Consider the following 15,091-nt stretch of genomic DNA (forward strand, 5'->3'; position numbering starts at 1 on the left):
AACTTATGCTTAATTTTTTCTGTATCTAGACAATGCCTGAGAATAATTTTTGAATCGTGCAAAGAATAAAAGCATCCTTTATTGTGAAGACATATTTACTCCCAAGCTTTTTTATACATAATTGGTGTGAGTTTTAAAAGCTCCCTCAGAATCTCCAAGGTGAGCAGAGAGGTGTATTTATTACCCAGTGCAGGTTACCCCTCTTTTTTTTTTTTTTTTTTTTTGGCTTTTTTTTTTTTTTTTTTTTGGCTTTTTGGCTTTTTGCCATTTCTTGGGCCGTTCCTGGGGCATACAGAGGTTCCCAGGCTAGGGGTCTAATCAGAGCTGTAGCCACCGGCCTACACCACAGCCACAGCAACACAGGATCCGAGCTGCGTCTACAACCTACACCACAGCTCACAGCAACGCCGGATCCTTAACCCACTGAGCAAGGCCAGGGGTCAAACCCGCAACCTCATGGTTCCTGGTCGGATTCGTTAACCACTGAGCCACAACAGGAACTCCAGGTTACCCTCTTAACTTAAGGGCATGCTTCTCTGGGGAGGTGGGGATGAAAATGGGCATGGCATTTTAGGTGCTCAACATCATTTACTGTTTATAAAGTCAGGTAAATTATATATAAGTAGACCCCAAACAGTCTACTAACACCACAATTAAGCAGCAGAGTATCAAAATGATTAAACTTTAGGCAAATATTAATAAGAGTCAAAAAAAATCTAAAGGCAAGATTCAAAAAAGCTATAAAGTCGAGGGGCAATAAACTTCAGATGTAAAGTTACCTACACCGCTTGCTTGGCCTCCCTCATGTCATTCCAGGAAGTGGGCTTTATAAATGTGTTCCAACTTCTCTCCGTAGTATGATACAGTCAGAGGCTTTGCCTGATTCGTAACATTGCATTTAACAGATGTATCATTTTGATAGATTGGGCTTTTTAATTTTTTCATTTTTCGCTTTTTTAGGGCCGCACCTATGGCGTAAGGAGTTCCCAGGCTGGGGTAGAATCGGAGCTCAGCCTACACCACAGCCACAGCAACACAGGATCCAAACTACATCTTCGACCTACACCATAATTCACAGCACTGCTGGATCCTTAACCCCCTGAGCGAGGCCAGGGATTGAACCTGTATCCTCATGGATCCTGGTCGGGTTCGGTACTGCTGAGCCACGATGGGAACTCTGGACTTTTTAAATAGTATACTCCATGTTAGAAGCCCTCACTGGTTTATTCTTTTCCAATTATTGCTTGAGATTACACTATGATTTGTGTTATAAAAACACTAAACACTAGATTTATATGTATATTCAGTTGCTATGTGCTTTTTTGAAGCGCATTCATCAAAATCACATACACCCTGGCTATTTTCCTCACTGAAAATGGCTACTTTGGTTTATATCAATGATGTCTCTGGAGATTTTAAATCTAAGTAGAGATTTAATTTTTCATTCAAAAATCACTTTTTTGCCAACCCTTTCCTGACACCTCCCAAATCTAGGAAATGTGCCAAGGTTTTCAGAAAATATATTTACTTATTCTTCAAATGTACTTGGAAGGAGATTAAAGCATAGATAAATAAAAGCAGATGAATAGGACTTGTGGGCTAAAAGAGATATATTTGATTCATTTTGCTGTCAGTTCCAAGAAAGGGAGAGAGAAAAAGAAAGAAGGAAAGAAGACAGGCTCAAAAATTTTAGGCAACAGTTTTAATGTTTCTTAAACTATGTCTTAATCGATAACATCTATCAAATGTTTGAATGAGCTTGTCTTTTTTTAAATTAGAAATCACCCTAATTCTATTTTATTTTATTTTGGCTGGGCCTGCAGCATACGAAAGTTCTCAGGCCAGGGATCGAACCCTCACCACAGCAATGACAATGTCAAATCCTTAACCGCTGGGCCACCAGGGAACTCCACTTCTTTGTCTTAACATGTATAGAAATACTGTTCTGTTTTGTATTTGGTGGGGGCAAGGAAGTAATTTTTTAAAGGGAATATTTCTAACGCTAAGACCGGGATTTTATCAAGATGAGAGCCATTGGAAGTTATAGCTTATCGTGTATCTATTGGTTCATTCAAAGTACAGAAGGTACTAGGTTTTCCCAACCAAAGGTCCACTAAAAAATATTTGATCACTAAATACTTCAGTTTAGACATCATGGAGAATATTCACAAACATTTGGAAATGTTTGGACCTGGGTATGAAACTGCTTACTGGCTTTTCTAAGTTAAAAATAAGTTAAAGATTATCGATGACTTAAAACAAAAAGAATCAATTTGCATAATAGAAAATGACAGGGGGTGGGGGGCTTCAATAATTCCAAAGTGTTTACTCTCCGCTCAGAATGTATAAGGAGATTCAAATGGCAAATTATTACGCCTTAGCACATGCATGGAGGAGGAGAAAGGCAATTAAAAGCCAGCGTAATAAAACTGGTCTTCGTTTCGAGGTACCTGATATATGCAGTGTATTCTCGGGGTACAGCTAAGGATCACAAGCATATCTTTAATAAATCTAAAGACATGTAGGATAAAAGACGTGCAATGAAGGTCCTAAGGAACTTAACTCTCTGAGTCTTAGTTTCCCCACCTGTAAAATGGAGCAGTAATAGCAATTACTTTATTGGGTTATTATAAGGATTAAATGCAATTTGTATTCAGCTTTTGCTCTGACTGGTGAAAATACTTGGTATTTTTTTTTCACCAAGGCCATTCATTAGGGAGTTCCATGTTCCTCTCTCCCTGGTCCCAAGGCTCCACCCTCTTCCCACCTGACCATGTATACGCTGAGCACAAGGAATGGGAGCCCGGTAGCTCCTGAAGATATTTGGAAACGTCAAGTATTTTCACAGGGTTCTAATATTTAGGGATCAAATAGTAATCAGGAGCTGCCACTCAGAATTCTAATTACAAGATAGAGGATTTCTTACTCTGAAGCATTAATGAGAACAAACTCCTGCTTCAAATAGGGGGCAGGTGCATTGGTGTTATGATGGTGGACTCTGTAATGGGCATCGTTATTAAAGTACTCAAAATAAAAATAAAAAGTTATTATTATTCCATGGGGGAAGGTGCTAAATTCTATAAAATAATATTTAAAGCACTGTTTAAAGGCTCTCCCTGAGCCAGAGATCCCCATGAAATACATAGTAAGCCAAATGTGCCAATATGTATTATGTGACTATAGGTTAAAGCAGGTCAAGGAGCCACTGGACAATAATATTAGCGTAGACTCAACTACTAAAAAATCCAAAAGAATTTCTTATTGAGTCTAAAGTTGTTACAGGCAAAACTACTAATACCTAACTATCAACAAAGTAGAGGGTCAGAAAGTAAAGTGAGTTGGGAGGTTATATTGTCCTTGTGACTTGACATACAAGAATACTTCATGGGTTTGAATGTGCACATGTCGCATTTCAACATGATGACACTGGGGTGGAGAACAACAGGGGAGGAGGGAGCCAGAGTTGATTCTGATGGTGCCTAGCAATACAGCCGCCACCAGATACACATGTGCAAATGCAGATACCATTGCTGGTGGCACAGCTGCAGAGCCGCAAGCCCACATTTCCGCTGAGAAACCATTTAGTGACCATTTGAAGAAAGAATGAGACGCTGTCGGGAAATCTGCAGACACCTGCAGGTAAGATCAAGATAGCACCAGCATCTAAACTGACAGGAGGGATGGAGGAAATCCAGAGATGACAGAGGCGGCGCCTTCAGACAGGTGCATTAGCCACCTCCTGGCCACAGGATGACACTGTGAGGACAGACCTGAGTCCAAAAGTGACTCAGAAGAATCTACCTAGAAAAACGCTGAAGGCTTGCCTCATGCTTACTTAGCTTAACTTTTAGAGTTATGCACATCTGAATGATAAACCATCAACATCATGTATAAGGAAGTCTAAGACGGCGCTGTCAATAAGTTGAAAAGAAAAGTCTTAAACGAAAAGCAGTATCAGGTACTAGTTGAACATTTCTTCTTTCTTGGATGCTCACTAGTGGTCTTACCTCTATGGCACCTTAGACTTGCAGGTGTATTTCGCACCTTCTTCACCCTGTCTCCTGACCCTTCAAGCACTCCTTCTTTTATGATAAACCCTACTCTCCTCCGTCTGTCTGCCCTCCTACTTTTTAATTTATGGCTCTTATATTCGGTCTCACAATAATTTCGCCCCATAAACCAAACATCAAGGCTAAAAGGACAGGCTTCTGCGGAGATTCAAATTCCAGCTCTCCTGGTTACTTGCTGCATGGTCTTAGGTAAATTTCCAAAAACCCAGCTCTCTCTCTCTTTATTTTGTCTTTTTTTTTTTTTTTTTTTTTAGGGCCACATCCATGGCATGTGGAAGTTCCCAGACTAGGAGTTGAATCAGAGCTACAGATGCCGGACTATGCCACCGCCACAACAAAGCCACATCTGAACTGTGTCTACAACCTATACTGCAGCTCACGGCAACACCAGATCCTTAACACACTGAGTGAGGCCAGAGATTGAACCCGAGTCCTCATGGATACTAGTTGGGTTTGTTACCACTGAGACATAATGGGAACTCCGGCCCCAAACCCACCTTTACTTCAGTTTCCTCAGCTGAAGAATGCAAATAATGATCACATCTTCCTCATGGGGAGTTCATGGTGGTGGAGCAGTTAGGATTTTCACTGCTGCGGCCCAGGTTCAATCCCTGGTCTGGGAACTGAGATCCCATATCACACCACGGCCAAAACCCCAAAAAACACATCTACCTCATGGGGTGGTCGGGAAGATTAAATGAGAACATGCATGGGAAGTGCTTCGTTCTGTCCTAGGCACCGTATTAAATGTCCTTTTACGTGTCGGCAACTTTATGTTTTAATGTTGTCTGTAATGAAGAACACGAGCTTTTTTCTAATCGATTTGGAAAACAACTTTAGTTCATGAGTCACAAATCTTTCTTCTACGTCCTACCTCTCCACTTCCTACCTGCCAATACTGCCTACCTGATCAGTAGGAAGGACTTGTGTTCCTTCAACGTGAGACCTTCTATCAATTATCCAAGAAGTTAGTTTGCTCAATTTCTTTTTTTTCCCTCTTTTTTCTTTTTTGGTCTCCCCGAGGCGTATAGAGTTCCTGGGCCAGGGATCAGATCTGAGCAGCAGGATCTGAGGTCGCAGTTGTGACCTACACCAGATGCAGCCATGCCAGATCCTCAACCCACTGTGTCCAGCTTGGGTTCGAACCTGTGTCCCAGCACTCAAGACCCCGCAGATTCCATTGCACCACAGTGGGAACTCCAGTTTGTTCAATTTCTACAAGACCTCTTGGAGGGAGTTTTATTAACCTCCCTTTTCAGATGACAAAACAGTCCAGAAAGAGTTGAGTAACCCACCTAAGGTCACTTGGCCAGGCATGGGGAATCGGAATTTGCATCCACGTCTTTGTGCTTCCAAAGCCTTAATACTCTTTCCCTCCTTCCATGGAATGCACACATTTTAGCAGAACAAAAGAAAGACAAGGCATGTGGTCACTGTAGTGTTACAAGTTTCCTTCTAGATCAAGCGATTATAATTCTTGGGGCTCTCTGGGAGACAGACTGAATGACCCTAGACTGACTATTCTTAATCACGCCACTCTTTTTTTTTTTTTCTCTTTTGCCTTTGCTATAAAAGTAATCTTTAGGGAAGAAATAATTATATCCAGGGACAAAATCATGGGTCATATATTTATATTACACATATCTAGAAGGTGGTGTGTCCAAAATGCAACTAAAGAAGGAAGTTACTGTTTGTGTAGAATGGGCTATCAAAATATCTTTGTATTTTGTCTGCTAGCACTATACACTAGCATACATATGATAAGTACACTCATCATAGTTTGATTAGCTTTAATTGCAAGAATAGATTGATCTTTTATTAGTTTTAATTGCAAGAACAATTAATTATCCCTCTCACCCTTCAAGTTAGGAAAATACAACCAAAATAAAATCATAATTCAAACAGTGTGCCATTTTAGTGCTTTCAGATGCCATCAAATTACAATATTTAACACATTTCTGTAAAAGAAAACCTAAATGAGCATGTAAATTTTTATTTTATCAAATATTTGCATTTAGAGTTTTATACAAAAGAAAACAGAGACACCAGAGGACTTAATAAAAACAAAATCACACCCCAAGGTGAACTTGTGATAAAGAGAAATTTGGTTTCCCGAGTCTGAGAGTGAAAGGCATATTCTTTGAAACCCAAAAGCCATCGAATTCCTGCAAGGTCTCTGAGACCAGGAAATACCCTGGTAGAAAAAGTGATACAACTTCAGGATTCAGCATCCTCAGGCATGTGGGAAAGTTCCCTTGGTTCTTCATTCATTCGACAATATTATTGAGCACCTACAATGTGCCAGGAAATACACCAGAACTACGGAAGCACTAAGCAGGCAACATCCGGCGAGGGGGCGAACCAGATACGTTCACAGCCCCAGGAGGTTGTAGTGAAAACCAGACCATATTGCTCTGTGACTCTCTTGTAGAGGACATGACATTATTCCCAGATACCTTCAGTTTTCCAAACTTTTCACAGGGCAGGTTTAGGTAACACTGTCCCCACTGGACTCTTTTACAGACCTAAGAGCAGTGAAGAGGTAGAGGAAGTGTTTAGACAGCTACTCACCAGGAAAACCAAGACTGGGTTGGATCAGGGCTTCTGATTTATAGGTCAGGATTTAGGGGAACAATAAATGTATATTCTTCACTCAAAACAGCTATTTTTGCCCACACTATTAGGTAGACTGACTTAGTTCCAAAATGAACCTGAAGTTAAATTGATGGAGCCCAACAGATGTAAAAGAACACACACTAAATGCATATATAATTCACGATTGGGGCTTAGTATTCAAGCAAGAGACAGATGAGATTCTGCAGACATCCTGTTAATGGTACATGGATATAATAAAGTAGAGAAAGCTGCCCAGAAAGTGTCCATAATTATATGCACAGACTCTGTCCTCAGAGTAACTCTAGCGTGGGGAAGGAGTGAGTTTTTCACTTAAAATTGTTCAAGATTTCTCTTTTGAATTAAAAAATCCTCAGTGGAGCAGCATATGGCCTGGAATGAGACTAAAAGGTATTCATTTCCCAGATTCGGTTGACAGATTTTAAAGGCTGCCTTAGGTGAAGTGATTTTTATTAATGACACAAACCATCCTCTTCTTTGTCAAACGTTCCTTACTTGGGATCTCAGCTGCATGCTCAAATTTCCCCTTTTTAAAAAATGCATTTTAATGCTGCCAACCAACATTATGGACTTTTCTAAATATGCCTGAGAGATCACAGAAGATGTGAGGCATGAGATTTTAGAGCTGAAAGATGACCTTTTTTTGTTTGGTTTTGTTGTACTTCTAAAGGCTGCACCTGCCGCATATGGAAGTTCCCAGGCTAGGGATTGAATCAGAGCTGCAGCCGCAGGCCTACACCACAGCCTCGGCATTGCAGCTCCAAGCTGCATCTGCAAACTATGCCACAGCTTGCCCAGTGCCAGATCCTTAACCCACAGAGTGAGGTCAGGGATCAAACCCACATCCTCACAAGCACTAGTTGGATTCCTAACCCACTGAGCCACAATGGGAGCTCCAAGATTACATTTTCTTACCAAAATGCTGGCCCCTGCAGAACCCTGGGGCTGGCAGGAGCTTTAGTTTATGAACAAAAGCATTCTAAGGCTAGGTCTTGAAAACCACGAACCTAAGCTGAAATTAAGGCCAGTCTAGAAAGCTGGCACTTTTTTTGAGGATGCCACAAATCCCTTTAAGTTTACTGTCTAGGATCTGACATCGGACAAAAGGCCAGGATTAGAGGACCTAGGAAATCCTCAACTGTCCATCACCAGCCAATGTCACAGGAGGTGCGCCACACACTTTGGGTCCCTTAGTGTCCTAATGACACAACTTCTGAATCTGTCTGGGTCATCCTCAGGTCCCTTTTCATTTCTAAAAATAAAAATTTTACGTATTTCTTCCTAATACTTCCTCCGCATCTTCCTTGCTTTAAATTTACTTTCTTCTCATATTCAGCACGAAGCGAAACAGCTATTCATCCTCATCCAAACATATCACAGGATGTCATTTATACAGAACCCAAAACACTATTGAAAAACTTCTTTGACTTCATGTTTGAGATGTTGCCAAGCATGTGCTAATTATTGTGCCAAACATTTGCAACGATTATTCCATTTGCTCAAGGTCCTGAAGGCAGAAAGTGTTAAGGCTGGGATTGAAATCTTAATATACAAATCATACATGTATATTATACGTCAAATCCTAAACAACAGAATTTCTCATGACCCCTGAGATTCCACTTGACCTATAGCAGAATCGCAACCACCTTTGGGTCATGGAGATTCAGGGAGTATGGGAGCCACAGCAGGATCCTATGCAAAGAAATTCCACATATGTCCCCTCTTACTGCCTACTTTGTCCCACCTCCCACTGGGGGCGGGGGGGAGCAGGGCCACAATTACCATCACAGAATTGTATATATCACTCTCAAAATTCAAAAGTGGGGTGGGGGGAGAAGGGAGAAAGCCCACCACTTACACATACACACCCATCACACAAAAGCACCCAAGCAAACTGCATTAGCCATTTATCTGAATTTTGCATGCCATGTGGGGAGCTTGGCTTTCCTCCCCTCTTCTGAGTTAGCACTCTGATTTCCCATGCAAACCATAATGCCCTAGGACCAAAAACATTTATATACTGTCCATTTAAATAACGTACATACTCTACCCCATTCATCGAAATGTAAACGACTCACAAAAGAGCCAAGGCGGAACTGCTGTGAAAGCTGTAGCATTTATTGAACAGAGGACATATGTCTGCAAATCACAACACTGCCTGGGCGTACATTCCAGGGTTCATAACGCGGTTCCAACTCCACTTTCCACAGTGCCTTCTCCCACAGTCCCTTCTAAAAAGTCACTGAAAGGCAAAAGGTGTCAATTGCAAATGCATGCACAAAACCACACTGCAACTTTGGTTTAGGAGGAACCTCTGCTCTATCACTTAGATGGGCACAAGGTGATTCTGCAGGCCCCTGCACACAATTCCGTGTGGGCAGAACTTTTCAAAGACTAATGTTTCAGGGACCCACAGAGCATCTATGAATATTGTCCAGCTCAGAAGCAAGGTAGCAACTTCCATAAACATCTGAATTTTTAACATTTGCCCCAGTCAGTATACCATCGTCCCCTCAAAGATATTCAACACATTTCATTCTTTGAAACAACAAGGGAAAATTCATCTGACAAAGGGCATGATACGGAGTACATCTGTAAGAGACATTTCTCATCTCAAACAATGTTTAATAGCAACTTTTTTCCTTTTGTTCCAGTGGAAGAAATTTTGGCCAAACTGTCCAAAAAGAAAAAAATACCGCCGAGCTCCTGAGGTAGAATTTAACCTCTCATTTTCCTCTAAACGTTAGCTTTTACCAATAACAATAAAAAAAATGAAACTTCATTTGAGTATTTAAGCAATTTAAAAGAAAATATGTATTTGGATAAGTTTTTTTTTTAATTGAGAAACAATATTTATTACTCCAAATCATGCTGATACAATTAAATATCCACATTGGTAAGATGAATTTGGACTTTTACTTCAAATTATATACAAACATTAAACCAGAAGGAATCATAAGTTTTTTTAAAATGTTATGTTATTTGTTTTTCAGAACTACCATTCTAGCTTTTTTTTTTTTTTTGCCTTTTATGGAAATATCTAAAATAGTAATCATGGAATAGAAAGTAATTTGATTTTATCCCCTCAGAGATTAAGAATAGAAAGCTGAAGAGGGTTTTCTAATCGAAGAATCTGATAGTGTAAAACATCTGATGTAAGAATACTTAATTGATGACCACTGGGACCATTAATAAGAATGAAATTAGAAAATGTATGGGCAAAAGCCTCACTGATTCCCTTTGCCCTGCACAACTTAATTTACTACAGCATCTATGTCGGCTTTATTCTAAGCACAAGTCATCAGCTTGTCTCTTTTAAGAATTCCCTGTTACTTGGCCCTAGGTCTAAATGGAGAATTGGGCTTGGCTTTTTTTTTTTTTTTTTTTTTTTTGGCCACGCCTGCAGCATGCGTAAGTTCCCTGGTCAGGGACAGAACCTGAGCCACGACAGTGACAACACCAGATCCTTAACCTGCTAAGCCACCAGGGAACTCCCGAGAAGTGGTTATTTTTAAGGTGAAGTTCTTGCTCATTTCTTACAGGTGTCTCAGGATACAATTTTCTGCTCTTTAGTCCTCATTTACTTTGAAATTCAGCAATCTTCCACCTGCCTGTTTGGCATGTAATTACATATTACATGTAAGAATGAACCATCTTGTCCAAGAATTTCATTTTCTTCAGTCTTCCTGTGTGTCATCCTCCAGGGCCCGTGCAAGGGTCCTGTTTACAACGCCCACGCTCTTCACGGAGGATGATCCAGACAGGCAGGTGCATCCTGTCACTGGCACATCTGGTTTCTCTTCACAGAGAAAAAGAGTCTGTTGATCGACCATTATCGGCTTCTTGTCTTGGCTGGATCCACCACAGAAAAGGCTATGGGAGAATGCCCACTGGCACGCCTAACTTGTAAATCACAGTCATAAAATCAGAGGAAAAATCACACACCACTCACTAATTTGTATGCCAAATTTATAAATCTAAAGTTTTTATAGAAAGAGGCAACTTAGGAGTACCCACTTTGGCTCAGCAGGTTAAGAACACAACACAGTGTCCGTGAGGACATGGGTTCGAATCCAGGCCTCACTCAGTGGGTAAAGGATCTGGCATTGCTGCAAGCTATGGTGTAGACGCAGAAGTGGCTTGGCTCTGGTGTTGCTGTGGCTGTGGCATAGACTGCCAGCTGCAGTTCTGATTCGACCCCTAGCCTGAGAACTTCCATATGCCACAGGTGTGGCCCTAAAAAGAAAAAAAAAAAAAAAGAGGCAACTTAAAGGAATACTGTTATGTGTGTCTCTGTGACTATTTCGGCATTGAAAAGTCCTGGCCTTAGGATTGCTCACTGTTCTTAAAAATCATGTTCTTTTTATTCGATCAATAAACACTTAACTTCTACCATGGGCAAGTCACAGGAACCTTGGTTTATCCTTCCTAAAAGAAAGCAAAGGGCCTCATACTGAGTTTAAGGCAGTAATAAGAACATGTCTATTTATGCCTGAGTGTTCGAGTCAGCTTTAAGGCAGTCTCTCTCATATGAGAGGAAAAAGATGCAGGGAAAGAAGTGAGGCACTGCGAACCTACTATGCATCCAACACCAAGCCAAGAACTGGGTGGGTGTATATTGCAGAACTCTTAAGTTTCTCAAGAACTATGGCAGGGTATTTATTCTTCCCATTTCAAGGACAAGGATTAAAAAGCTTTGATAAGTTTAAGACGTGTTCAAAATCATTCCCCATGCTACACTATAGCCGATGCTCTTAGCTGATACACCGCAGGAAGAGCAATCCATGTGATCCTGGAATTTCAAAGCAGATCTGAGGGACTCCCAAATAACAACGTATTGTTTTGGTCATTAATTCTACAACGCAAGATGCTGTAAATTTCTCTGGACTGAGAAATTGCGTGAGTACAGCTTTTCTATGTTACTGTAAATTCCTTTGGTGAGGAAGAAGCCCTTAAATTATGCATTCCCTATGCCAAGAAACATGTGAGTAAAATCTTCCTTCACTTCCCCAAAAAAAAGTTTTTAATGAAATGAAGAACACTTTGCTATAATCCTGCCAATTCCTCAGTATTAAGAAGTAAAAGTCTATAACAAACCTCTCTTGATATTTTAGGAAACACAAAATCAAGATAATCCTCCAGTTTTGATAATATATTTGTCCCTCAGCAATTTCCTTTGTCTTAAAAAATTAAGGATATTATGAATATTCGATAAAGGAAAAAACACTGTGAAAAAAATTACTCTTATTGAGCGTAATTACCTCCAAACACAATTCATCTTTCTCTTACATCTTATATTCTAACTCTTACCTCATCTTCATTAATGAAAAGGAATTAATGCGCTTGCTTGAATAGTTCTCTGCTTATTTTAAAGTTTGCTTCCTCTAGCTTTAGGGAGGAAGTCTTTAATATTCATTGGCTGTTTCACTGTTCGAGATTGTGCCTCTTAATTTTGGCAGAGGGTTATTATTTTCAAACTCCAACAGCAGACACAGAAAGAAGATTTAAATTTGGCAAAATAATTGAAGCTAGACATTATACAGATAGAAAACTTGACATGACCGAGGAACCCCCTTTTTGGTTGCAGTAGAGTGTATCATAATGCCCAGCGTGAAAATAATAGATTTTTCAGAAACCGAGTCCTTTCTACTAACAGTTCAACAAATGCATATACATGTACATCTGTGAAATAAATCTGCCACAGATGCTGCACCTGGAAATGAGGTCTCGAACAGGAAGCCATTTGTTATCACAATAAATTATATCTATAATCTGTAGACACCCCCACTCCTTAAAAAAAAAAAAAACTAACTTGGAAATTTTAAAGACTCTAGTTCACTTGAAAAAAAAATGATGAAAGGTTGATCAGAGTGTAATTCTTACAAAACTACGAGCTCTAATATGAAGTTTAAAAGACAATGTATACATGCTTTGAGAGCTTAATTTCCTTGCCTCTGTACTTAAGAATGAGACTTATTTTACCCAGTGTCCCTCTAGAAGTAGCTAAACTATATACACATTTTAGATTTTTAAAGCAGTATTGTGATAATATCACTGTAACCCATTCCTAGGGACCGGTATACACAAGGGAGAAATAAATGCAAATTTCTTTTTCTTTGAGAGTTCCCTACTCTTGAGCATCACCATGTCATGTAAACATACATCTCTTACTTACTTCTGAGGAGTAAGTACAGGGAAGATTCTGGAATACAGTACTGTCCAGCTGCTTGATCTGCTCAGATCACCTTTTAACTAAGTTTTTGGTCCTGTCTGTATGGTTGTATTTTCTAAGCAGAAAATAAAGCTGCCAACATTCAAAGACAAGAACAGTGGGAATTAGAAAACCTCTTGGAGTTCTCATCATGGCACAGTGGAAATAAATCTGACTAGGAACCATGAGGTTGTGGGTTTGATTCCTGGCCTTGCTCAGTGGGTTAAGGATCCAGTGTTGCCATGAGCTGTGGTATAGGTCGTGAGCTGTGGTGTAGGTCACAGACATGCCTCAGATCTGGCATTGCTGTGGCTCTGGTGTAGGCCAGCAGCTGTAGTTCCGATTAGACCCGTAGCCTGGGAACCTCTATGTGCTGCAGGTGAGGCACTAAAAAAAAAGGCAAGAAAGAAAACCTCATCTTAATTTCCTCCCCCCACCTCCTTCTTCTCTCGTTTTTGGAGATATGGGGCTCTTAATGCCCAATGGGCATTCCTTGCTGCCCGAAGGCCTGAAGTCATAATTTGGGGAGGGAGGTGTGACAGTGGCCAGTGTGGCAGTGTCAGGGGTGAAGAAAACTAGCCATCAAGTTACACAGCTGGCTCTTGCTCAATGTACATCAGAATAAGACACTTGTACAGGTCCTAACACTAAACTTCAGCCTGATTAAATTTTAAAAGAGAAGTTAGAAAAAAGGTTCTTCCTTTGCTCATATTCAGTAGTTCATCAGCTTTTATCACTGTACCTATGTATGAAATAACTATATAAAGCACCTTAAAACAAGAATTCCTTCACCAAACTACTCTATATTGAATTACATAAAATATCCAACCTATAAAACACAATCCTATATGAAACGAAAAAAAAATATGTTTTTTTGTTCATTTTTTGCTTTTCTTTTTTAGGGCTGCACCTGCAGCACATGGGTGTTCCCGGGCTAGGGATCGAATTGGAGCTATAGCTTCCAGCCTACACCACAGCCACAGCAACGCCAGATCTAAGCCGTGTCTGTGACCTACATCACAGCTCACAGCAACACTGGATCCTCAACCCGCTGAGCGAGGCCAGGGATTGAACCTGTGTCCTCATGGATACTAGTCAGATTCCTTTCTGCTGAGCCACTACGGGAACTCCAAAAAAAAAAAATATGTTAAGATACAAAATTTAAGTGATTATTTTCAGAGTTCCCTGGTAGTTCAGTGGGTTAAGGATCCAGTGTTGTCACTGCTGTGGCTAGGATGTGATCCCTGGCCTGGGAACTTCTGCATGCCTCGGGAGCAGTCGAAAAAATTAAAATAATAAAATGACTATACTCAAGTGAAAGATCATTTTGGAAATGATGTAATGCCTAGCTAATGGCAGAAAACTTTTGGTCTTATATTACACTTAAACATGGAAACGCTATAAAATTTGGTTGTGATGATTGTTGTACACCTATAAATGCAATAAAGTTCATTAAGTAATAAAAAACTAAGTCAGTACCCAAATGCTTAGCTACCTTCATTTACTTTTGTGAAGAAGCCGTAGTATGGGGGACAGAATTCCAAAACAAGCAGAATCCCAACATTACAATGGTGTATCTTTAAAACATGAACTCAGTACTTCCTTGTGTGTGATATTTCACTGCCTTTTCTCTAGCTATTGTCAGTTTGTTACCCAATGAACTAGGTTGATTATTCCAGAATTTTTCCAAGCAAAAAGTTAAGCTGATGAGTATATCCATGGTCATCATCCATCTCCCTTTTTGAAAGAAGGTTCTAAATATGCCCTTTTCCAGTCTTCAGGCACCTCATCAGTCCTCCACGGGTTCTCAAAAATGATATCTAGCGGTTCTGTGATGACTTCGGCCAATTCATTAAGTACGCTAGGATGCCAGCCATTGGGACCTGTGGATTTGAACATATCGGGGTTATTTAAGTTCTCCTTTACCCATTCTTCCCCTAGTCCATCATGGATTCCTGCTCCAAAGTTTAAGTCACACTTTTCTCTTTCTGGTTACTGTCTGGATTTTTGCAAACGAGCTTTAAAGTCTCTGTTTTTTAATCCATCAGTTTTCTCTTTGAGGCTAACAAATGAAAAATGTGCTTTGTTCTTCTCAAGCCTACGTCCTGTTTTTTAAAAAGGCCCCCTTGGAGTTCCCACTGGGGTGCAACAGGATCAGCACCATCTCTGCAGCACT

At 40.2% G+C, this 15,091-nt stretch overlaps 1 protein-coding gene across 2 annotated transcripts in view; it reads right to left on the reverse strand.

The window, feature by feature from the left end:
• Positions 1–15,091, reverse strand: part of SAMD5 (sterile alpha motif domain containing 5) — a 406,625-nt gene that overhangs the window by 337,999 nt on the left and 53,535 nt on the right. The window contains exon 2 of one of the 2 annotated variants that reach the window (XM_005659159.3): positions 251–14,798. The exons of the other annotated variant lie outside the window; for it this stretch is intronic. Within the exon in view, the coding sequence (XP_005659216.1) occupies positions 14,736–14,798 (63 nt within the window). The 3' untranslated portion in view covers positions 251–14,735. Of the gene's footprint in view, positions 1–250; positions 14,799–15,091 lie in introns of those variants that run through there. 2 annotated transcript variants of the gene reach the window in all.

The sequence above is a fragment of the Sus scrofa genome, chromosome 1 (genome assembly GCF_000003025.6).
Source record: "Sus scrofa isolate TJ Tabasco breed Duroc chromosome 1, Sscrofa11.1, whole genome shotgun sequence".
NCBI lineage: Eukaryota > Metazoa > Chordata > Mammalia > Artiodactyla > Suidae > Sus > Sus scrofa.